Source organism: Polyodon spathula, chromosome 4 (assembly GCF_017654505.1).
Source record: "Polyodon spathula isolate WHYD16114869_AA chromosome 4, ASM1765450v1, whole genome shotgun sequence".
Lineage (NCBI taxonomy): Eukaryota > Metazoa > Chordata > Actinopteri > Acipenseriformes > Polyodontidae > Polyodon > Polyodon spathula.
The window spans coordinates 16,005,914-16,032,234 of NC_054537.1; the positions used below are offsets into that span (position 1 = coordinate 16,005,914).

Sequence of the window (26,321 nt, forward strand, 5' to 3'; positions counted from 1 at the left end):
ATCGTTAAAAAATACATTTTAGTAATTAAAGGAAAGACTGTGTCGAATAAACTCAACAGTTGACACCAAGAATTCTTACTACATCAAAGTTGAACTGTTTCACTCTCCTGAATCTTGTCAGGGCATTCTCTCTCGTTAGCCAATGTTATGCGTCAAGCACTCTTGGAAGCCAATAGCCTTGCTCAACGTGCTCGATTCTCTATTGCGAGTGGCGCCGTTGGATTGGTGGGACCAAACAGGCAACAGCCAATGGGACAGCGGCACCTCAGACAATTTCAAGTTAAACACCCTAAATTCAAACAGTGGCTGTAAATGTTTTTCGTTTTTTTTTAAGTTAACATCCTTATAGTTATTAGAGTGACAACTGTATGTATTTGGTGCATTGATTTCACACATTGAGCGATTTGTATTGACTACGTAGCAAATCGTGTATTGGTTAACCAATTATATAGCAGCTGTAGATTAGAGTAACCAGGCAGGGGATCAGATACATCGGGAAGGAAATCGGAGTAATTTAGACACTGTAAAAATGAAGGGAAAGAAAGCGTTGCTGCTTCTAGCACTGCTTGGTTTAGCGCAACTCACAATCATTGCGCGATGTGAAGAAGATGGTAAGTTATTCCACTTTCTGAAACGTTTTTGTTGAATGCAGTGTAGGAATGTGCATGGGAATGTTTGCAAAACAACGTTGAATTGTTGTTTATATATATATATATATATATATATATATATATATATATATATATATATATATATATATATATAATATATATATATCTAGTAGCAATTAGACTGTGTTTGCTAACATTTCTTTAAAATGTAGTCCTGCTCTAAAAGGCACTGTAAAATGCACACCTTTTGCTGTTAGAACTGCATGCTTAATGTGCAGTCCACAGAACCTAAATTCATCGTGAATTTAGAAATTAATTTAATTACATTTTAAAATCTTCCATGCCCTCCTATTGCATTTTATAAAGAGGTTCGTGCTTCGATTTTTTACACTTTTGGTGCTCTAAAAATAATAAAAAAAAAAAAAAAAAAAAAAAAAAAAACGCAAGCCGGAAGTATCTGTGGGCTTCCAGTCAAATCGTCGCACACCACCTGAGCCGCATTCGTATGATAACCGTGTGTGTGTGTGAGAGAGAGAGAAGAGAGAGAGAGAGAGAGAGAGAGAGAGAGAGAGAGAGAGAGGAGAGAGAGGGAGAGAGAGAGAGAGAGAGAGAGAGAGAGAGAGAGAGAGAGAGAGAGAGAGAGAGAGAGAGAGAGAGAGATTGATTCGGTGCTGGTTTTGTTGCTAGGTTGACATGTGGTTTAACTAACTTAGTTTACAGTGGAGTGAATTTGCTGAAAAAATTAGACGGCCCCTTGAGGTTGAACATGTTTTTTGTTTGTTTTTTAGTGATTCACAAACGTGTACAGGTGGTCTAATTAACAAAAAAAAAAACTACATGTTGCAGTATGAACTCGATTAAAAGCAAACGTATCAGTTTGACATACGTAAGACAGCGTGGTGCAAAATAAAAGATTAACAGTATGTATTTAAAAAGTCCCAAATAAGTTCTAGGATTGATTTTAACTATTTATTGCTTTGAGATATTGGTACTAGTTATCGGGGGGACGGGGGGGGACCATGGAATTTACCGTTTTTCTGAAATCCCATCAAATCAGTTTTTTTGAAGTACTAAAGTAATTTCTATATTTTTTTTGTAACATGCATTCAAAAAAATCATTCTAATAAGGTGATAAAAAGTTAATGTGATACTTGCCTTGAAATGAAGAGTTAACATAAACAAGGGAATCTAATTACTCAACAGGTACAGTATTTACTGTATTTCCTCTTTGTCTTGCCTATTGCCTCACCTGTTTTGTTAATGTTTAGCATGCAGAACTTTTTGTAAAAAAAAAAAAAAAAAAAAATTAAATGTCTGGTCTCTTATCCGTTCCCTTGTTACAATGTAGGTTATATACGGATATAACTTTGTCCTTTTGTTATTGGAACCGGGCACTAGCGGCTGTGCAAACACAAAATATGGGTGTGTACTGTGTTGCAGAACAAAGTAATTAGTTTATCAAAATCACATTCTGAGAGGCATAGCATTATTAAAATAAAAAATTGGCAGGGAGTTAAATGGAATGAAATATATAATCTGCTGCATAACCAGTGTATAATTATGCATGCAGAGCAGTACTGCTTTCTACAGTGTTACACAGTACCCGTGGATGTGGAGACGAGGCCTGGTGGCATTGTTTTACAGCCTGGCTGTTCATAAACATTGACACATTTGATAATAATACAGGGTTAGAAATGAATAAAATTGTGCTACTAGTCCAAAGGACTAGTACCTTTTGAAACTTGCTAGTCCTGATGTAAACTTGCTAGTCCTTATGTGGAGTGCCTAAGTTGGAATCAACAAAAACAGTTGGGGGTCCCTAAAAATAGGCTTCGATTTAATTTTGCTAAGAAAAACAGTGTTATAAATTTAGATTATTTTTTTTTTAATCAAAGCACCTTCGTAAACGCTCTACAGATCTATCAATAACCTGTTTGCACCTTGTTACTGAGCGACTAACTGTACTGTGTGCTGAGAAACTGATACTGACAGCACCAGAAGGGATGACGGAGGAAAAAATTCTCGGCTGTGTCACCTTGCCAACCAAGAAGCTCCGCCTGAAATTGATATAGATGACACAAGTACAATGTTTATTTTATTGTACATTACTTGTGTTGCTATTTACAAAAATGCTGGCTGGCTATTGATTACTATCTACAGTAATTAATGTACTCACACATGGAGGCTTTACTAAAGTCCCAATTTAAAGACAGTACGTTTCACTGTAGCCCTCGGGATGAAATTAAGTGGCTTGGGAGGGAGCAGTAGTTATAGGTGGTCAGTCGTGAGCTTGGCTTGTGAGTGTCAGGCCTTGTATGTACAACCTGTTGATCATTTGCAATCTGAGTGAAGTATCCATTACATAAATAAATATTTATACCTGTGATCACTAGCAAGTTGCTGTTTCCTGCATTCTGAATATCTTGGTGTTCTTGAGAGAATGTGATTGTAGGTGGGGGTAAACTCAGACTGGCCCCCCTGTCACACACCATAAAATAGTCAATAGTCTATTTAATTTTTTTAATACATATTGTACCATAAAATTGCTACTGTACAGCATTGAAAAAAAATATTGATAAGAAACACCTGCTACAAATCAAGGATTACTGTATATCCCAGTAGCTCTTCCATTCTGCGTGCAGGCATCGTTCCATTTTAAAAAAAAATCTAAATTCTCAACACTTTAGGGTGCTTTTCAGTCACATGTGAATGCGCGAAGGCTCCTTAAACCGCAAATGTGAACGGGGGTTGCAGACCTAAATATGAGGTGGCCCTGGGCCAGCACAGTAGTGTCAACAGGGTCCTAGTTAATGGATATACATACTAACAGACAAACTTAGGCTCTTTGTGAGATGGATAGTGGAAAGGGACTCGCTGCAAAAAAATAACAATAAATAAATACATTTATAGATGCCACAGAAGAGGAGGAAGATGGTGAACAGGAAGATGGTGAAGATGAAGAGGAAGACACTGATAAAGATGCCAAAGAAGAAAATGGGGTGTTGATTTTGACAGATTCTAACTTTGATGCATTTGTAGCTGACAAGGATACTGTGCTGGTGGAGTTCTATGCACCATGGTGAGTGTCACTGGGGGTTTGTGTTGCTATTTTCAGTATGAAGAAGTTTACTTTTAAAGTAATCTGTTAGTTACCTGAACATTTGTTCTCATCATTACTTTGAAAATAATGTTATAGTTCAAATACTTCTCAGACACGGTTTACTTTTTACAGCTGTATATTTTTTGTTTGTTCAAGTGAAATATCAAACCCGCTCGTTGCCTCCTGACGTTTTTCTAGTAAGGTGATATGAAAAGCTTGTTCATGTGACGTCAGGTTTGACTTGCGCAGTTGAAAAGTGACTACAGTGTTTTTTCACAAGTAATCTTCACCTGCATTAAAAAGTAACTGTTTCAGTTACAGCTGAAGTGTAATCAGATTTCAGTAGCATGTTGCATGTAATGTTAGTAGCCAACACTGCCTATTGAAGCTATTGCAAAGTCAAAGGCAAGTTTTCAGAGAATACTAAATTTTGAACCATTAAAAGCTAGCAAACTTGCTTTTTTGTTTTACCGTTTCATTCCTCTCAGCAAAATTAGCCTTCTCTCTGTTGCAGGGCTTTGCGGTTTGTGTAAATCCGTAAACGCAGAGATTGGTATTAACACATTAATTTAGTCATAAAGATAACTTCATCACACTGTTCTGTAATACACAGAAATTACCTGATTCTTTCCTTTGAAATGCATATTGTAAGATTTGTGACGTCCTGCTCGAGTTATTGCAACCAGAAGTCTTTCTGTGATCTGTCCTGTATTTTAAACATTATTAAAATAAACAAATCTCTTGAATTATCAAATGTTACTATTTTGATACGTCAGTTTAAAAAAGTATACTTCCAAAAAGCTGGTTTTACAAGTGGAAAATATTAAAATGGCATATCCCTGTAGCTCTACATTTAAGTCATGAATTGACTAAGTTGTCGCTTCTAAAACCGTGACACATGCTCCAATAGAGCACCATGGTGGTAGCTTAATTTTAAAAGGCAAGGCCGTAGCACTGCAAATTTGTTAAACCACCCCAAGTGTCTCCAGTATATGTAAAGTGCATACTATTTGGAATGATAGTGTGTGTGTGTGTGTGTGTGTGTGTGTATATATATATATATATATATATATATATATATATATATATATATATATATATATATATATATATATATATAATATATATAATGTATATCATATATATTTCCCTTTTAAACTAGGTGTGGACACTGTAAGCAGTTTATTCCCGAGTATGAAAAAATTGCCCAAACTCTGAAGGAAAACGATCCACCGATTCCTGTAGCCAAGGTTGATGCTACTGCAGAGACTGCGCTTAGCAGCAGGTTTGAAGTCCGCGGTTACCCCACTTTCAAGATCCTGAAGAAAGGGCAGCCAGTGGATTATGATGGAGATCGATCAGAAAAAGGTTTGTTTTCTGCTTTCAATTTTTGTGTGTGTGTGTTATTATAATATATATGTTATATATTATATATTATATATATATATATCTATATATATATATATATAATATATATATGTTTTACTATTACATAAACCCTTTTGTTGCTGTACCAGGTTGCATATAAAATTGGAAACCTTATTTTATTATGATGATACTATTGTTTTCTCACATAAGATGATTTATTTGCAGTATGTGACTTGGCAATATATTTGTATATACCTACTTTAGCTACACAGTATTTTAATGTTGGTCCCAGCAGAGTATTTCAGTGTGTTAGTATTTAGTGTCTTGCCTCAAACGTGTTTTCCAGTACTCTATCTATCTATGCATGCATGAATGCCAGCCAGCCAGCCGTGGCTGACTTGCTTCCTATTTTGTTTCAGCTATTGTTGCCAAAGTGAAGGAGGTGGCTCAGCCGGACTGGGCTCCCCCACCAGAGGTCACCATGGTATTGACCAGTGCCAACTTTGATGAGGTGGTCAACGAGGCAGACATCATTCTTGTGGAGTTCTATGCACCTTGGTAAGAATCTCCCAATGGACATGCATCATTTTTTCTTGACAGTTTTAGATGCCTGTGCCAGTGTGAGCTGCTTGTTTTGTGATGGAGAGTAAATGTAGAGCAAACTGAGTTTGTTCCAAACGACTTGTTTAATTTGACAGTGGAGGAGGGAATGTGTGTTCTTAAACGCATTTAGATTGCACCATATACCAGTTCGCAACTTGGGCATGTATTTTCAGAAATTACATGATTTATTTATACCTGAAATTGAAATTTCAGGTAGTATAAATGTATGTGTTTCTGTACCTTGAGTTACTTTTTAAAGTGATTTGTTTCCCAAGTAGTCGCATCTAAATAAATCTCATCCTTCCATAAATTTTCATTTCTGTGTCACGAGAGCTGCAACGGAAATAACTACATAAACTACATTTAGATGCAGAGAAATAAATACAATACACATTTATAATGGACAAAGATTTTATGGGCATTTAAAAAAACGCTGAAAACTACTATTGCCCAGATCGTGTGCTGCGCAGCTGTTCTATGACAGCAATATATGGCCTGGGTAGGCTACTTTTTAAAATTTAAGTCAACAGTAAAAAAAATGAATTCCTTTAGAGAAACCCTACCAAGGTTTGAAAATGATTGTGTAAAGCTACATGATTGGATTCTGTCAGCGAAACAAAAAATACCTTCACGTCAGCCGCGTAAGTCAGAGAGGACAACTTTTAAAAATAGCATTTCCACTGTGTTAAGCCCAACATGTGAAGTTTTTAAAATACATGCCTTGTTAAACAGGACATTGAACTCGCAGTGCAGTTTCCCTGTGTCCCTCCTGTAATGCAGCCATTCCATTTGGTTTGCAGGAAGAATGAGGCTGGTCAGTCTTTGTTTTTGTGCGTCGTTCATTGCTTTATAGGTAATTTGACTATCTTGCTCATTTGTGTGGTGGATATTTGACTGTTGCTATTATCACAGGTGTGGACACTGTAAGCAGCTCGCTCCGGAGTATGAAAAAGCCGCCAAGGAACTCAGCAGACGCACTCCACCCATTCCACTGGCGAAAGTTGATGCTACGGTAGAATCCGAGGTTGCCACACGGTTTGAAGTCACTGGTTACCCGACACTGAAGATATTCCGAAAGGGCAAAGCATTTGAATACAATGGACCAAGAGAAAAGCATGGTAACGTCTTTAGCACCAGAACCTTCTAGATTGTTTCTAGAAGATGAATGAAAAATGAGCATCCCATTGTCTTTTTTTATTTCTTCATTTAGTGTATTGGTTAGGTTTAAGAATGGATAAAGTATACAAACAGTTAAAAGATTAAGCAGTAGCACCTGTAGTTTTCCAAATTAAAAATCTCTGTTTTTGTTTTGTAATGCGTCATAGAAGCAGTTCCATTTTGACACCATCTAAAACTTCCTGTAAGTGAATAAATATATAAATACTTTATGTATGTATGTATGTATGTATTCATTCCCCCCCCTTTTTTTTTTTTTTAGGCATCGTGGATTATATGATTGAGCAGGCTGGACCTCCTTCCAAACACATCCAGGCTGTAAAGCAGGTTCAGGAATTTGTTAAGGATGGGGATGATGTCATTATTGTTGGTGTCTTTGCTGACGACCAGGATGCTGCTCTAGAACTTTACCAAAATACATGTAAGTATATGAAGCTTCTGAAAGTCTTGTAATGGAAGTGTCACAATAAATGTGGAACATGTAGATGTTTTAGATCAGGTATGTTAAGTTGTTTCAATACTTTTTGATTCAATGAAGATTTAAATTCAAACTGTGTACTGAGGTATATTGCCTTGATGTTAACTATTGTAGAGTATTTTATAGAAATATATCCTAAGTTTGATACGTTCCTATTTGCTTCTTAGGCAACAACCTGAGAGATGACTACAAGTTCTACCACACCTTCAGTAATGAAATTGCAAAGTATTTGAAAGCTTCTCCAGGACAAGTAGTCATGATGCAACCTGAAAAATTCCACTCCAAATTTGAATCGAAGTCCTATATCTTAACTATTAAAGTAAGTGTGCATAATATTCAACTGGATCAAGTGACTTTAAAACCTCCCTGTGTTTTGCTATGGAAGGAAAACTGACAGAAAAAAGATCAGATATAATGGAAGAGCAGAACTAGAAATGCCATGATTTCAAGGAGAAAGTAATCTAACTCAGTTTATTTATTTTTTCTTCATAGGAATCCACCACCGAGGCAGAAGTGAAAGAGTTCATTGGCAAACATACCCTGCCATTGGTTGGACATAGGAAGCAGAGTAACGATGCCAAGAGATACACCAAACGTCCAATGGTTGTCATTTACTATGGTGTTGACTTCAGCTATGATTATCGTGTTGGTGGGTGTGTGTGTGTATACACAGGTTTTCTGTATTATGTGCATTCTGAGAGATATACATACATTATATTTTTTAAAAAAGATGATAAAAATACTGCATTTAACTTTTTCATAAATTTTATGGTATTCATTTAAATTCAGTGCTTTGGGGCATTGTCTGTTGCAGCAAATAGTTTGTTTGTGTGTTTATATTAAACAAATTGTTGAGGTAGCCAGTAAGCCCATTCCTCTGTAGTAATTACCACTGTGTTTTTTCATTCTTCCAGCCACTCAGTTCTGGCGTAACAAAGTTTTGGAAGTAGCCCACGATTTCCCAGAATACACATTTGTAATAGCTGACGAGGAGGACTATGCAGAAGAGCTGAAAGCACTGGGCCTGAGTGATAGTGGGGAGGAGGTGAATGTTGGAATTCTGGGAGATGGAGGCAAGAAGTACAGCATGGAACCTGAAGAATTTGATTCAGATGTACTGAGAGAGTTTGTCCTGGCATTCAAGAAAGGTATGATCTTATTAGCTGTTGTATGCACCATATGGTTGAACTGTATCTATAAAGCCATGTGTGTCCATAGATACGAGAATTACAGCAATAGCAACTTCAGTTTCCACTTCTTGCCAAATGGAAGAGATGTTTGTGGTCACAAAAACAAGTGTGTTTTATAAGCTTAAGCTGATTTTTGTTAAAAATAAAAAATGGATTGAACTTCTATAAATTTATATAAAACAAGCAAGTAAATGTAATTAATTTTCTGTTAGTAAACATTCTTTGGGTAATAACTGCAGGAAATTAGCCACTTGGCTTTGATTAATTTTAGACAAACCACTTTTACATACACCAAAGGTGGTTTTACTGTAGGCTGCAAACCTCCTCGCACCCTGAAACCATTTGTCACTGTGTTATAAAAGTCAAATGTCTGTAAATCCTAGTTTAAAAAAAAAAATAAAATAAATACATAAATTATAATTGTTTGTGGCCATAAACCCTTTCTTAATTTATTGAATGTTTATGGGTAATGTCACCTTTTTTCTGTAGGAAAATTAAAAGCTGTTGTGAAATCTCAACCAGTGCCCAAGAGCAACAAAGGCCCAGTGAAGGTTGTTGTGGGAAAAACCTTTGAGGAAATTGTACTGGATAAGAAGAAAGATGTCCTCATTGAGTTCTACGCACCATGGTGTGGGCACTGCAAAAAACTGGAGCCAGAATATAATGAATTGGGAAAGAAGTACAAGCATGAGAAAAACCTAGTTATTGCCAAGATGGATTCCACTGTCAATGACATACCTAATGATAACTACAAAGTAGAAGGATTCCCCACTATTTACTTTGCACCCAGCAACAACAAACAGAACCCTGTCAAATTCGAAGGTAAAACGCGAGACGTGGAAAGCTTGAGCCAATTTTTGAAGGAGCATGCAACACAACTGTCGGAGAGAAGTAAAGATGAACTGTAAAGAATCTACTGATAGAGGTGACTTAAGAAAAACCTGTGTCTAGTAATACAGTAAGCAAAACTAAAAAGGTATAGGGTTGGTTTTTTTTGGGTGGGGGGGGTGCAGCACAGTTGCTTGATAACAGCTGTATTTTAGTTGTGCAAATGGTTGGTAATAAGTGTATATGAACTGAATGTGTTGTACCAACAGTTGTGTTAAGAAAATAAAAACTGACAGTGTTCTGTAATCTCGAGGTTCCAGTTTTCGAAAGCTTGCACTGTTTACCAATTGAGTGTTTTGTAATGCAGTCTTTTTAATTAAAAGATTATAAAAAGGGGTCTTTATCCTGGTATATTATTTTATAAATACTTACAAAGGTAATGTGGGAAATTCAAGTTTTACATCTTCTAAATCCAACACCATCAGTTAACTAAAGTAATTTTCCATTTCCTTAAGTCCAGCAGTATAAATGCTAGTTTTTTTTTTTGGGGGGGGGGGGGGGAGATGATATTGTCCTTAACCATCACTTAATGAACTATCAGATATACATTCTCTAGATTAAAGCATTGATGATTCTCAAACACACTACTCTGAAATAAAATGTGTTGGTGGATAGGAATATTTACATATGAGCATTTCAAATTGCGTAGAGGAATCTCCATAAAGATACATGCAACTTCTTAAAACTGCCTTACTTTTGAAGTCGCATATGAAAAGTCTTCATAGAAGCAGCTCTTGTGATTTAGTGTTGCTGGAATTGTTGATGTATTAAAGGTTTTGGAATGAACAACAATAGAATATAGTTCATCTCACACATGTACAGAATACTGAGCAGGTCAGAAAAAATGTGAACCTTTAGAAAATATGATGTATACCTTCAATTGATTTTAAATGATTAAGACCTTGTGTGTTAAAGTTTGCTATCTACACCAAATGTTAATAGATCTTACTGAAATAATTGCCTATTTTGGCAACCAATATTTCAAATTAACCACATCTAAGTGAAATTTTTTGAGATTGTAGTAATGTATTGCTGTTTTTTTTTAATTTTTTTTTTTTTTTTTTTTTTTTTTTTTTAAACTATCTGATACTAGACCAAATCTTTGCAATATTTTGTAGATGATAAAGATACTTTGGATATGAGCGTCAAAACATAAATCGGAATCAAATATGAATCCCGAATGTGTGGCCTCTGATTTTGGGTTTGAATTTAAATGGCTAAATTCTGTTTTTAGAGAATTGGTAAATTCCAGTTGTTGCTGAGAACCCAAAATCCAAACTTCTGTCTTATCTGAGTTTAACTGCAGAAGAATTTGAGACATCCAGATTCTTACATCATTCAGACATCCAATTAAACCAGAGACTGCAGAGGTATCCCCAGGTTTCACAGAAATATAAAGCTGTGTATCATCAACATAGCTGGAAAATGTATGCTATGTTTACAAAATATCTCCCCCACCGGTATCGTGTATAAAGAAAATAACATGGAACCCTAGGGAATGCCGTGGGTAATTGTAGATAATCCTGAATCTCCCAAGGAAACACAATTCAGTCTACTAGTAAGATAAGATTTAAACCAGTTTAGTGCAATTCCAGACATCCCTACCTAGCTTTTATGGCGATCCATTAAAATGGTATAATCAACCGGATCAAACACTGCACTTTAGTCTAAAACAGTCTGCATTTACCAATAAGTCCTTTACAACTCTAACCAGTGCAGTCTCTCTACTATGAGCAGCCCAAAAACCTGATTGGAACTTTTCAAGAACTCTTTGTTATCAAGAAACATTAGGTTGACTGGCTACTACCTTCTCCAAGATCTTAGCTATAAAAGGTAAACTGGAGATAGGTCTAAAATTGTTCGAAACTGTAGGATCTAAATTAATTTGAGTAATGGCTTAACCACAGCAGTTTTAAAAGCAGAAGGTACTGTTGCAGTTGACAAAGATATGTTAATAATTTACAAAAGTCACATAGATCACTAAGAATGCCTTTGATGCTCCCGAGTGGAGTGCAGATGTACCCTATAGCCTGAAGTTCGTCGGTTCAAGTCCAGGCTATTCCACTGCGGACCATGGACGGGAATTTCCAGGGGGCGGCGAACAATTGGCTGAGCACGACCCAGCGGGATTGCATTTAGGTTGGCCAGGGTGTCCTCGGCTCACCACGCACTAGCGACCACTGTGGAGTGGCCGGGCAGCTGCGGGCTTTCCTGTAAACTGCACAGAGCAGCGTTATCCTCCTACGCTATAGCTCTGGGTTGGCTGTATGGAGGACCAGCAGAGTGAAAAGAAGCGGTCGGTAGACTGCACACCTTTCAAAGGACAGCGGGTGTTCATCTTCCGAGTCAATGCAGAGGTGGTAGCGCTGAGCCTAAAATACAATTGGACATTTCAAATTGGGAGAACAACAGGGTAAACTCAATTGGCAACTACTAAATTGAAATAATAACAATAATAAGAATACAAATAATAATAATAAAATGCCTTTGAGGATTTTCATTGGAATTGGATCTAAACAAAACAAGTGGAAGAGTGCCTCTGCATCACTAATTTATTAAGATCTTGTATTGTGATAAGGGAAAATGATTCCATAAAAGTCATTATTAACGTGGTTTGGTTAAAAAAAAAAAAAAAAAAAAAAAAAAAGGAGGGCACTGGAACAGGCGCAGCTAACTTGAGCATGACACAAGATTGCTGATCAAAACAACATGGCCAGCCCCTAACTGGTTTATTTCTATTTTCTGGAAAATGCCATGACGACATTTTTAATAGTGTGTGGGGATATGTAAAACTTTTAGAAAATGTTCAGTATTCAATACAAGCCAGGAGATGCCTACAGCAATATATTATTGGACCATTTTACTGTTTTAAAAAATGTCACTATTGAGTTATATATTGCTGAGGGTATAAATGTGCCTGTTATAAAACATAATTCAGTTTTGCCACAAGGTGGGGGGTATCTTCGTAAGTTTTCTGTGTAGAAGCGACTGAATCTACAGAAAGGGGAAGTAACGAGTAGGAAGTGAGTTTGTTATGAATCTGGAAACATTGCTGAAAAAGACATCTAGAAAGTTAACATACGTGTTAAGTTAAAATAAAATTATAAGTAAAATTTATATATACTATAGCAACTACATTAATTTGCAATTACCAAATTGTTGTTTTTAAAGCTCTTGGGGGGGGGGGGAGCAAATCGAAAAAAAAACAGAGAGAACTAAGAAAAGGGTTCTCTTGTTGCAATAGGGGTTGTGTAAACCATGCAAACCTTGGGCATGAGCATGATGGGATTGTAGTTTTTAGGATGATTTCTACCCTGCAATTTAATACGATTTGTACTACAACTGTAAATACAGTATAATTGCAAATCTCGAAAAACTACTCACTTCTAAATCTTTTGTAATCATTTTTGTATTACATTGGTATAAATACATGTTAATTTGAATTCATATGTTGTTTTTTTCTGACTTTATGTGAACGAAAAGAAACACATTTGCCCGTTTTCCCATTGGAAATAGTGATATTTTGAAATATCACTGTCCTGGTCACAAAAGCAAAGTTTGTGGGGAATAATAGCCATTTTCTATACTTTTGAGGCATAAGCAATTAGGAAATAACACTTACTACCCAGGAAAAAAAAAAAATTGTTACACGATGTTATTTTTGTTTGGGGGGACTGGAAACATAAAGGTCGTTCAAACTCAGTAAGAATTAATGTAGAGAACGATCCAGTAAGGAGGTCGAAGTGCAATCTGTTTCTAGCTGCAGTACTCTCTTATTCAAATCTCTCTTATTTTACGAGTGGAATTAAAACGATGTATCTAATTTAGTAAGTGTTGGGTTGCGGTTGTCAAATTCATGTAAACGATTGAAGAGTTCATTAAACAAAAAAAAACGATATTGGCTTTTTTTTTTTTCTTTCTTCTAAGCTTTAAAGTAAAATGTGTTACAGTTTTGAGTGGATATTCACAGTTTAGTTTAATAATATTACCACAATATTATAAACGTAAAATATTTCACCAGCGAGGAGGTGGGCTGTCGCAGAGATTTCTTCATAATGTCAGAAAGTGTGAGTCTAAAATTACTGAAGTACCAGACTTGAATGTGCTGCTGGTGTTACAGTGTATTCGGTAGGTGTAACCTTGGACTCTTGTGTGTAGACTAGTGTAACTACTAGGGATTCATTATAACATCTCAATGCGCAATGTATTTCACTTGGGTTGTCAGACTCAAATGGCAAAGGTACTGCTGTAAAATTAAGTCCTCTATTATGATGTGTGTATCTCAAAGTAAAATCTTGTGGTTTGCTTTCAACAATTCGGTTAATTTGTTAACGTGTTGCTAGTAGTTGCAACAATGCAGGTCAGTTCCTGGATAAGAATAAAGTTTATTTGTCTTGCCCATGATCTTTTGAATACATTTCAGTTTACAGACCACTTTATTGTCTTGCCTGACTGGGAGTGGGTTGAAATCGGTCTTGTTTGTTTCCATTGGCTCCAGATTATCAGCATGGTTTAATTAGGATTCACTTTATTTTTCCCAGCCAGGAGAATATTAAAGATGCCATGCCAGTCAACAGAGTGGCAGAGGGTGCTGTAGTAATGCCAGCATGCTTAGAAAATTGAGCTGAGGAAGCTGTAGCTGTGCATCAGGAGAGCGAATCTATCAGTCTGCTAGAGTCAGAGACACTGGCAGCTGGCCTGGAGCACACAGCACATACAGCCTTTGCAGGAAGGGTTACTGAAGCCACAGTAACCCATGAAGAACACGAGCAGCCTGTAAGTAAGGGTTAGTCTTAGTTTATGTGGTTTAAGATCTATTTTACAATTGTCCGGTTCCCTGGCCTTCTTTAATAAAAGGTGGGTATGGGGTAATGAAACTAATGAGGTTTCTTGATTTCTCTACTGGTTTGCTGCATCACTCAAAATACAAACATGAATCTCTTCATCTTTCAAGGAAAGCTCCCTCGATGAATGATCAATCAGATAATGCTTTTTGTTTTTAGGATACACACTTCAAATTACCTCGGCCTGGCCTTATGATCAAATACTAAATCCATGCGTTCTTTAACAACAACTAGAGAACCATCAGTTTGACAGAAGCTTGGTGTTTTCTTTTTTACTTGGGTATCCAGAATTAAGAGAATGCCTATTTCATAAATCACCATTCCATTAATGCAGTGGCACAGTTTCATAAATCTTTTTTTTTAACTTTTTTTTTTTTTTTCAGGACTAAATCTGTGATTGCAATTGAGAAAATAAATCAAACTGCTTGCATTGATAATTTGCAGCATGGAAATGGAACCGCAGGGGTAGTCAATGATGCCGTGCAAGAAGACACAAGCGGCTCCATAACAGAGACAGCAGATGAAGATTACTACATTCTTGCCAGCAGTTGTAACAGCGATGCTGTAAGACTTGCAGAGGAGTGAGAGGTATGTTCAAAATACATGGACATAACAAAATAACCACACACAATCCTATCCACAGAGTGATATTGGGGGTTTACTGCTGTAAAATGTGGTTGACCATCTTCACAGTATCTACACCCACTGTAAGCCAAAGCCACATAAATACTTATAGAAAAAAAAAAAAATATATATATATATATATATATATAATAAATAATATATATATATATATAATATATATACACACACACACACACCACACACACACACACACACATACTGTGGAAGAAAACATTGTAGATACCCAAGCATTTGAAAGTCCAGAGCAACCGGACAGTGCTGTGGAGGTAAATATAGTACAGTCTCTGGAAGACATTGGAGACGATCTAACCAAAGGACGCCCAGCATAGAGATGGAACCGGAGAGCCAAAGCGTAACCCAGGAAAAATCAAGTGCCCTAAAGCTTGAGAAATGAACCCATGAGAAATGAGTGCTGCTGTCAAAGAGGAGGCTAACACAAGGTACTGATCATTGTACTGTGACAGGGCAGAAGCCTTGCCTGTCTAAATAAAGACTTATTATTTTAAATTTTAAGTTTGGCAGGGATGAGGCTAATTCCGTCCCTGCCAAATCGATATGTAGAATGTGGCTGGGTCTTGACTGAATAATTGATCATCAATCAAGTCCCAGCAACATGGTGTAAAAGGGAGGCAAATGTTGTCTTAGGACAGTTTTTTTTTTTTTTTTTTATAGTTGTTTATCAGTAGTTGGACGAATACTGTGCATAATTCCATCAAATATCTTTTTTGTTATGTTGTAGTTACAAGATCTGTAGTAAGGTACTGTACACGCCTGTTAAACTTATGTTTTACTGGATTATAATAGCTTAGTTTATGTGGGCTGTTACTGTACATTATTTTACTTTTCATATTGTGTGTTGGCAGAGAATAGTGTTTGTATTGAGTGCATAACTTATTTCAAGTTGGTTTATTTTTCTGAACTTGTTCTGTATTTTAAGTTACTTGTAATAAAATATAAGGAAAAAATAAAGTTATGAATCTGATCACAATGAGTCATATATACATGTACATATAGACCCATTGTCATTGTATCCCATTGTATTCCCTCACTATGGTTATGTGCATACTCCGGTTATGTGCATGACCTCACACCAGTCCTGAGCCCGTGCAATTATGCAGAGTCAACTGTACATCTATCCCTGACAGGAATGCTTCTCACCCAGCTTAGATCTCACTTGAAAAAATCTTACTGATCTCTTCACAGTGAAGTTGATCTGTATCGAGGTGCAGAAGAGATAGAAAAGGATTAGCTGAAAAAAAATGGAGCTAAATATGTAGATGATTTTATGGGTGAGTGCTTCTTTAGCATTGCATTGTATTCCAAAATGTAGCTGATTCGAAACTTAGTGCTCATTGTTCTTGCTTCACTGATCAGATGTATTGAAACAGTAGTATCAAAGAATAATAGACCCTATTCAGAAGAATAGGGCAGAAAGTTTAAATAGATTTTTACATTACAACTAATTTTCTTTTCATTTCTGCAAGATAATTGCAGCATCTCTCCAGAAGTGGACATTTTGATGTACAGTGAAAGTGAGTTGAGAGGGAACACGGCCAGAAGTGTACAGATTAAAAAGGTGAGCTGGAAAGAAAATTGGAATATGGTGTAGGGATCAATAGCAAACCTATGTTGAAATGCCATATCCAATAACTTTGTATGTCTTGCACTTTGGTTATAATATACTGTAGCAATGTCAAGTGGATCTAAATATGGTAAATGCAAGCCTAGTAAATTATATTTATTTGTATTCCTCTGTGTCCATTTACACCAGAGTAAAGCCAATTCATAGCTACTCTGCTGTGTTGCCAGACCCTCAGAGAAGCAAAGCATTTGACAGACAGGGAGTCTTCTGTGTGTGAACTATTGTATTCAGTATTGACGTCAGAGTTGCTAACCTATTGGAAGATTGTTCGGGCAGAGAAGGGTTTCCTAGAAATCATTGCAGATGAGTGGTTTTCTTATCTTAGTTGGCATTTTCTCCATTAGACAGCAGAGACTACTTAGATGAAAACAGGTCAAAAACTGCTGAACTAGAAAATCTGTTTTAATACATCTCTCTGCTAAGCCATGAAAACTGTTTCCAGTTTCCTTTGCTAATATCAGCTGAGAATTCTGGTGTAATCTTGATGCATCTTCATGCACACCAGGATACTGCATGCTATAAATATTTTTTTTGTATTATTATTCAAACATACTATTACAAGTTCTAGTTTTTTAATCTGTACAACTGCAGAAAGCAAAAATAACATAGTAGAGAAATTTGTTACACTTTTTTTATTTATTTTTTTTATAATGAGAATTATTCTATATTCCCTATTTGTTATATATCTTACTATTTTAAAGTTGTAACTTGTTTGTGATCCAAAATGTCCAATGAAAGTAACTGCTGCTTCCTTGACTTGTCTGTAGGCATATGAAGAAGTTCCTAAAAGTTTCAGTTGGCTTTGGAGAGTGCGAGGAGATAATTACTGTGCACTGTGGGCAACGCTTTTCCAGGCATTGATCCAGAGTAAGGAAGTGCCAGCCTGGCTTCAGAGAGAAGACTTTATCCAGGTGTAAGCCCTGAATGCAGGTATTCTTGTGTTTTATCTCAAAACAAATTCGCCACCTTTTTTGTTGTGTAATGATTACTGAAACTTATTTAATATGACTTCATTCAATGACTGTTATTGATGTCTGGATCCCTGGCAATATTAAACCATTCTACCTTGTAGCTGCTACCGAAGGACAATAAAAGCAGTTTGTACTGCTTATTATTGTAAATGTCTGTCACTGTCCTTTGCATACGTGGAAGTGTGTCTGAATCAAGCCTTGTTCCTGAACAACCTCCTTCCATTCTTACAGACTGCTGGTATGTGATATCTTGTGACAGTATTGCCTGCTATGAGGGTCCCTTACATGAGTTTTAAAACTCATATTGTGTCTTTCTGGAGACTGGGCAGGGCATTCAATGTAGTTGGTTGTGTGCCTTGCTTATACTGTATTTTCTGTTGCAATGTCGCAAACCTCATCACACACTTGCTTTTTGGGTGGAAAGCTGTATTTAGTCTTCTGTGGATGATTATGAAGAAGGTGGTCAAGGAGTGAAATGAGCTGTACAACAGTTTATAGGTAAATTGTATTATGTAATAATAAATTGTGAGCAATTTTTTCAATGGGCCATCCAGTTGTTGGCCCATTGAAAATTCATTAACATCAGCAGCAGAGCACAACCCCAGCGCAAGCTAATAACTCACTGGCAGATGAAGCAGAGTAAGCAGGAACTGCAACTCTGGCAGGAAAAAAAAAAAGAGAATTTAGTGCCCACCCTTTGTGGGACTCTTGGCTAGCATCCCATCCCTTGAGTGGGTATTAAATTTTCATTTATTACACACTACGTCATGCATTATTCTCTATTTAATTTAACCTAATATAAGTAAATATTGCCAATGTTCCACATACTGAACTCATTTGAGCATTTCTTAAAAAAAGTTATCATTCTAGAAAATTTAAGTCAAACAAAACATGACTGACTGATGAAAACTTTTCTTTCTGTTTTTTCAGCTGCCTGAAAAGTTAGCCTCCTGTCATGACTGCCTCAAGCAGTGGAGGTTTACATAAGAGTATACAAATGGAAATTTGATGGAATTGCTAAAAGGTCAGCTTCTAAAGAGAAAGGTTGTAAAAGTATTGTTCTTAATCCAGGCTTGATTGTTTCAGAAGAACTCATTTTAATTCAATAGCTAATTCTAAGATGGTGCTTTATCAAGTTTGATTAGATGTTTAACAGTGGACTACAGCATTTAAAGTTTGTTGTTATTAATATAAACTTGTCCATGGTTTGATGCTGTGTTTTTATGTTCCAGTGCTGCTGTTCTATTAGTTTAGTGTAGTCACATGAGCATTGCCGAGCTGTTCTGTTTACACGTGGCAATGCACACGTAAGACATTTCAAAACTTATAGGCCACCCCTGATCGACTGTGTTGTGAACAAAACACCTGCACACAGAAATCCTCTCATGAATGAAGTGAAACACACTAATTGGTTAATTATTTTTAATAAGCATTATTATAATCATAAAAAACCCACAGAGAGCTCCTTCATATTCTCTTATTTTTCCATGGTAAAGTGGTTGGCCGTGGTGGAATCCTCCAGTGCAGAAGAGAGACAAGCCGTGTGTGAAGAGATCTTCAGGAATGAAGAGGAGGAGTACAGTTTGCTGGAGGCTGTGAAATTGCTGATGTTGAATACTGCTATTGAACTGCACAATGATATGCAGCTGGACAAGGACGTGCCCATTTTCTGCTGGCTCTCGTTTGTTCTGGACATTTATGATACCCCCTGCACATTCCTCAGCAACCACCTCAATCAAGTGGGCTTCAGCTGTGGACTTGAGCAAGTCAGTCAGGTCGCTGTCCTTCAGTGCCATTTTCTTGCAATATGCAGTCTGGCTTCTCTGCTTCCTTCTTCATCTGCAGTACTAGTAGCTCCTTGAGCTTCTGAGTATTTGTCTTTACATGTTTAAGAAGGTAACAACTTTAAGATGTACAAGTATCTGTATTATACAAATTATATCTGTAAAATGAGCAAAGCAATTTGAAATAAAGATGATTCCCATGTCTATTTTTTAAACAGATTTAATATGTCATTTACAATGTTTTGCTACTGCAAGTTGTAGCAAGAGCGTACCTATTTAAGGAATGCATACAAAGTTTATCTTAATGTACAAGTAGAGAGCACAGGTGACTAAAATGCATGGATGTTATATTTTTTTTTTTGTCATTTAAAAAATGTCATGCATTTAGAAAATGTCTTGAGCATCGCTAGTCATTACTGTAATGATCATCGCTAGTTATAACCTCATCAGAAAAAACATTAGGCGCTAGATTCTCCACATCGTCATTTTTCTGAAGAGCACCATTTCTTTCTCTCTGAGGGGGGGGGGGGGGGGGGGGGGGGGGGGGGGGGAACGGGACGACACCAATTAGGCATCTAATGTATATAAACAACTTAATACATTAATTCAACCCCTTAATTGAAAGGCTTAGTTGTCTATCTGGTTTGGTAACTTTATTGGTACGACTTTCTGAAAAAATGGTGTTAATGATGAATTGGATCAAATTGCTTTGAGAATTTAGCCCTAAATCAATATATTTTGTTAAACAGCAATGTAATTACAGGTGTGTTGACTTGTACAGCTTTTAACGTTATTTCATTAATGCAAAAAAAAAAAAAAAAAAATACTAACCATTTTTTTGGCACAGATTTGATATATAAAAGTAAAGCACTTGAGGGCAGTTAGACCCAGCACCTGCTGCATTGATCTAATGACAGAATGCTGCTTCTCTTACATGTCGAGATGTTCCCCCTGGGCTACACTCTGGAACTTACAATTCGTGTGTACAGGCTTTACAAATTTGAAACGGATGAGTTTCTCACATTTAACCCAATGATCATAAAGAAGATTGGCCAGCTGTGTGTCTCATCACAGAGGATGACAGACACTACAATGTCCCGGTCGAAAAGCAAGACACAACAAGGTTATAGCTCTTGGCCTTACTTTCACTGGACTTTTACGTACATAGAAGGAGTCTGTCTAGCGTGGCTTGAGCTGCATTGCAGTTGTTATTAATAAAAAGGAGACCAGGTGCATGTGTTGAAACAGGAAAAGATTTGGAGCTTGTAATTATGCATGTTCTTAATTTCAGTCTATACATAAGATCAATAGGCCCGCATTTTCGCTAAATGGGTGCCTGCTAACGGTGTGTTTTTGAGTCATTTTCAGCATCAGATTTCTTGACAGGGTGCTTTTAACGCACCCTGCAGGGATATAATGGAGGCCCCTGTATGAGATACTTACATTTCAGAGAACCTCTTATACACTTGTAATTAGACTTTGTAAATATATTCTTGAGCACCAATATCAGAAGATGGGGATATAAAGATGATCCTGTCTGTATATAAAGTTTTGAAACTGCAAAAGTGCAAAGTAAAACTGCATTTTACTTGTTCAACCATTTGTAGTTAAACTTGGTATGAACCGTCCCTGGCACACATTCTTGATGATAATGTCTTGTTATCTGTTTGGATTATGAATGTTATATCTTCAGAACCGCTGTTTGCATACTATAAATATATCTTTTTCATGGTACTGGCGCCCCATTGATTAATTTAATGAAGGCTATAACTGGAAATTATGTTCTGTCTAGTGGATGTATGTCATGATGGTCTACTTTTTTGTGATGTTGATATATATAAGTAAGGTAGCAGGGAGAGGGGCAAATTCCTCCCTGCATAAAATAGGTGAAAATACACATATTGCTTTATTTAATTTAATTTGTTAATTGTAGTATTTGTTAATTGTTTATCACCCTCACCTGGGAATGATCGACAATTAGTGCTAGGTGCAGTTTATAACTAGTGCAGTCAGTTTGTTCGTGTGTGTGTGTGTGTGTGTGAGAGAGAGAGAGAGAGAGAGAGAGAGAGAGAGAGAGAGAGAGAGAGAGAGAGAGAGAGAGAGAGAGAGAGAGAGAGAGAGGAGGGAGAGAGGAGAGAGAGAGAGAGAGAGAGACGAGAGAGAGGGAGGGAGGGAGGGAGGGAGGGAGGGAGCAAGCACAGCCGTATGGAAAAGTTAAAGGTGGTGTGTAAAACCTTTTTTTCATTGTGTATGCCCGGTTTGGTAGTCGGGGAGATCCTGAGTGTGAAGGTAGTGCTCCGAAGGAGCTAGATGTTTGTTTTGTTTTGGTGTAAATATTAAAAATAGTGCCAAGCACTGATAAACTTCCATCTCTGGGTCCTGCTTTTAAAGGGGTGAACAAACTGTGGTGAGGTGCAATCTCCACGTTAGATAATGTGATCTAATATATATATATATATATATATATATATATGAGATATATATATATATATATATATATATATATATATATATATATATATATATATATATCATTAAAAATCATTAAACAAACAAGCTATGATCTATGTTAATTATGTAACAAATAGTTCACAATTCAGATTTACAATGATGTATTGTACAAGCAGTTTATTTTTGTAGTTCCTACATGTTTTAAATGTATGGACTATGAACGTTATTCGGTTTCCTTCGGATTATTTTTAGGTCTACATTGTGTTGGTACTGTACTAGAATGCACTTCTTAGCACCAGGGTTCAGCGTGTACTAAACAGCACTCTATATTATTGTAAGATAACTGACTGGCAGCAATTAAGCATTCTGAGCTAACAACAAGGTCATTTTTAATTTTTTTAGAAGTTAATAAAAGTAACTTTTTCCCCCTTTTAATAATACGTACAAGCTGTAAACTATGTGTTAGTTAATGAGTAATGATGCTGATAAATTAGAAATGATTGATTGTTTCGTAAGAATGACTATGGATTTGTCTAATGTACAAGGTAAAAGTAGGTTTATGGGCAGATACCTCATTCATAGTGAGAAGGTTAAACTAGAAAATGAACTGAAGTCGTGGTCTCCTTACTTACTGAACTATTGGTGGATAAAGAATTTGGCTGGAATCTTAAGGTATTAGATAATGGATATAACCTGTAAACTACATAGAAGCTGGTACTCGGACTAACTTAAGGATTGACCTTATATAGGATAGCTGATTTCAGCCTATTAGATACGACATTTACCTAACAAGTGATGATAGCCTGCAATTAGCTATCCCATTCATACCATGTATTTTATACTGCATATGTAAATTTAATTTAATTTCATTTATTTTGTAGAAAGCTGTTTTATCAAATCATATTTTCAAAGAGTTTACTCCAGTCTTTAATTAATTCCTATTTTTTTTTAAGGATGCAAATTCAACAGTAATGTACAAAACTGAGTAACAAATAACTGGAGAGTGCTTAAGAGACTTTCAATTACACGACTTACATGTTGGATACTAGTTTTGTAAAAATCAGTAGGAGTTCATTAAAGACTGCAGTAACTGATTAGAAAATACGGCCCTCTGTAACTAAGCAACCACCGGGTTTTCATTGATGAGCGGCAGTTGGGGAGGAAAGTTTCACGGAAGGAACAAGTGCTAAGCTGTCCGAGTCATAAATCAGAGTTTACATGCTTTTCGGTGTGAACAGAAAATAAACAACATTAACAACGTTATCATGGTGAACTAGCCTGTGTTTATGACATGGCTTTCATTCCCTTTTATGGGATGCAATTTGTAGACAATAAATTATCAAGCAACATATAAATAAACAGCACATGCTTTATTTCCATGTTCTGTGGAAACATTAAATCAAATTTCCAGAGGCACACTTTAATATAAAGGATTTCTACTGTGGGCTATAGAGTAATTATTAATAAAGCATCCATTTTACAAACTGACAAAGGCCCACCATCAGAATTGTGTGCAAACAGTCAGGACTTTGTTTGCAATAAAGCATTAAAGCAGAAATTGAAGCAACATTTTCTTACAGAACTTTATTTTTAATCACGTAAAATCGTATGCATTTATATAAACCAGTCAATTAAGCATTTGATTGATTTAGTTATTTAGCGTAAATCATAAAGCAAAGCCTAAATGTCATTTTAAATGCATAAATGTCTGTTACATAGAGGACACTATACATATAGTCACACTGTATACAAAGTAAAGCATAATGCCAATGCAATACAGCCTAATTAAGCAATATAAATAATGGACATTGAAACTACCTTTAATACTATACTACATGTTTTAAACATTTTACAGCAGGTATGGATTTTTTGTAGTTTGGATTTACAATGGTTTACTGCACAATACATTAATTTTTGTAATTATTTTTTGTTATAATTTTTGTCTTATGAATATGCACTTTATTTCTTTCAGGTTAGACTTATGTCTGCACATTTTAAGTACTGTACCAGAATGTACTTCTTAGTATCGTGGCTTGACATAATTATTCCCCTTCAGGACCTTATTAAACATCACTCAACATAACCCATTACTGAAAAATTGGTATCACTTAAAAATAAATACAGGAAGTGTTTGCCTTATTGAGGCACTACCTGTTTGTTACCCAGCTTGTAGGAACCTAGCAGTCGGTTGAGTTTGCTTCCAGTAAATGACTGAACATGAACTGTCACGCTCCACAAGCAAAGAAGGCACCAGCTGCATCAAAGATTGGAAATATTTTTGCTAAAGATCACTCTGTCCAGTACAGGAAGGGGGGGCATTGGTCCCAGTGAGGATTCCTCAATAATCTCTACACGTATATCCTCCACCTTCAATTCACCTTTTCCTGTCACAGCCCTGCTCTTGTGAGTAGTTACCTCTTTTTTATTTCTATTGTACGTTATGTGATTTTAAAGCTGTCTGTCAAGTCTCTTCCAAAACCAGATTAACGGCGTTCTAACACATACGTTAAACAGCATTAGCAAAGAGCTAAAAGCTCCTTCCTGTATTTAGAGCAGCAAAGTACTCCAAATATTATTTTAGATAAAAACGGAAACTGTTGTTAGTCATGACAAATAGGATAAAATAGATTCCACTTAAATTGAACATAAACCCATCACAAATAAGGCACATATTAAGCAAATGTTCAAAATCTCTATTTGGCTATAAACAATACCAAACACCAAAAGGTTTATGCCATAAACCCTTGAGAGAAAACTGTAAGCATTAAAAACCCAGATTCACATACCATCTGAAATTTTAAATTGTAATGTTTATGCAATGATAGTGTAGCGTGATCCATTGCTTTTCATTCATGATTCCATTAAAAGCAGTGTTATTTAACAAGCCGAGAATGTGTATGATGGATCTCTCAAGAACAGCATTTTTCCCTTTAAACATAAAGACCATTGCCTGACCCACCTGCAGGTGTCAGCAATGAGGTACACAATACTGACACTTACATAAAATCAAATATTTTCTGCTTTGACTTTTTAAATCTGTATCTAACAACACAAGTCAGGAGAAGTTCATTCATATTGCCTTGGGCAGCACTATGAAACAGAACAAACTGTTCCAGCTCGGTTTTATACCAACCTCAAGTCGTTATTTATAAACAACACATTTATCAGAACAGCAAGTCAACCCAGCAGCCTGATTAATGCTCATCAGCCTTTTCTCCCACAAACACTGAGCAGTTGTTTTTGAAATGGTGGAAATATGCCTGGTATAAATAATGCATATTACTACAAGATTCAAGCATTACTGCCATCACCATATTATAATGCTCTGAGGTTATTCTTTACAAACACATAAATGTGATGCTGTGGATTGCTAGTGTTTTTAAATTAGCATAGAACTGAGATCTAGGTGACAAGTTTATGCTACATTACTGTATCATCTGATACACTGGCTGCAGTGCAGCACAGGTTAACTGAAAAGCTCTAATTTTTCTTTAATGCAGGACTCAGTTTTAATGAAGAAAATTGCTTTATTTTTCTCAACTTACATATTCCAGAGTACAGTGTAATTAAGCAGTTGGCACTTATCTATGCTGTGACTATATATAATATCTCTTGTAATCTTAAAAAAAAAAAAAAAAAATGTTATTAAAAATAAAATAATGAAGTACTACCCTTTGAGTACTAAAACTGTAGCTTTTACAGGCGTTTTAATACTCGGTGCATTACCATCGGTATACAGAATCTGTTACTATGCAAAATGACAAGTTGAAAAACAAGCTGTGCAAATACTGTACAGCTCTCATTTATTGCATCAAAAGCATGTGATTAATGCAAGCTGGATTACCACTGACTCACACTGTGTCTTATGGCAAGGATGTCTGGTTATAATATCTGTAGATTGCTTACTGCATTTTCTAGCTCTAGTAGACTAGCAAATACAATTGTACAAAAATGACAAGAAGTTCTCTGTGGTAGAATGGTTTTAGAAGGGCATTTTCCAAGACAGATTGTTGTGTTTTGGAATGAGGAGTGTGTACATGTTAGATTTGGTTTATTGTCTTGTCTTGGATGGGTGTGTCTCTTATTGGTGGCTGGCCAACAGAAGGTAACATGGGAGGAATCAAAATGCAGTTCTATGAAAACAGCAATGTAATATGCTGAATGAAAGCTGCACACAGTGCTGATATCACCCCCAAGGAAAGGCTGATAAAAAGGTTCTATTGGGGTCTGCTGTGGCTGCACAAAATCTCCCTGGTGTCCTAATTTCAGAAACACTGGTTTGGTCTGTCCCGGAAAGAAGGTGGTTACACCAGTAATACAATTTAAAATAAAAAATAAAAATACTGTCCTAACTTTAATAGGAATATATTGATTGTATACTACAACGGTTTGTAAACATACTTTAGTGTTTTCTGAAGTACATGTGCGTCTTTCAAAACTTATATATATGTACATATATGACCAACAAACTACAACAGGTACAATTTACAAAGCTATTTAATTAGCTATACACCTTGAAAGCTGCACCATCTTACTATAATGGCTTGTTATAGATGCTGCCAGCCAAAAC

The 26,321-nt window shown here is 36.2% G+C and overlaps 1 protein-coding gene and 1 pseudogene across 1 annotated transcript; both read left to right on the forward strand.

Moving 5' to 3' along the window:
• Window positions 1-254: 254 nt before the first annotated feature.
• On the forward strand, window positions 255-9,749 carry LOC121314221 (protein disulfide-isomerase A4-like). The gene is made up of 10 exons (XM_041247247.1): window positions 255-611; window positions 3,522-3,690; window positions 4,874-5,079; window positions 5,499-5,637; window positions 6,595-6,800; window positions 7,121-7,279; window positions 7,504-7,655; window positions 7,829-7,985; window positions 8,251-8,484; window positions 9,016-9,749. Exons 1-10 carry the CDS (start codon window positions 530-532, stop codon window positions 9,432-9,434), a joined length of 1,923 nt encoding a protein of 640 aa, XP_041103181.1. The 5' UTR covers window positions 255-529; the 3' UTR covers window positions 9,435-9,749.
• A 1,932-nt stretch (window positions 9,750-11,681) lies between these two features.
• LOC121313774 lies at window positions 11,682-20,430 on the forward strand (annotated as a pseudogene).
• The last annotated feature ends 5,891 nt before the right edge of the window (window positions 20,431-26,321 follow it).

What these genes read in the sequence shown, in the direction of transcription:
- LOC121314221 (XM_041247247.1), top strand. Translation starts at nt 530, where the DNA reads ATGAAGGGAAAGAAAGCGTTGCTGCTTCTAGCACTGCTTGGTTTAGCG. An exon ending in TGGACCAAGAGAAAAGCATG is followed by an intron (nt 6,801 to 7,120) that starts GTAACGTCTTTA and finishes TTTTTTTTTTAG; the next exon opens with GCATCGTGGATTATATGATT. An exon ending in CAGCTATGATTATCGTGTTG is followed by an intron (nt 7,986 to 8,250) that starts GTGGGTGTGTGT and finishes TCATTCTTCCAG; the next exon opens with CCACTCAGTTCTGGCGTAAC.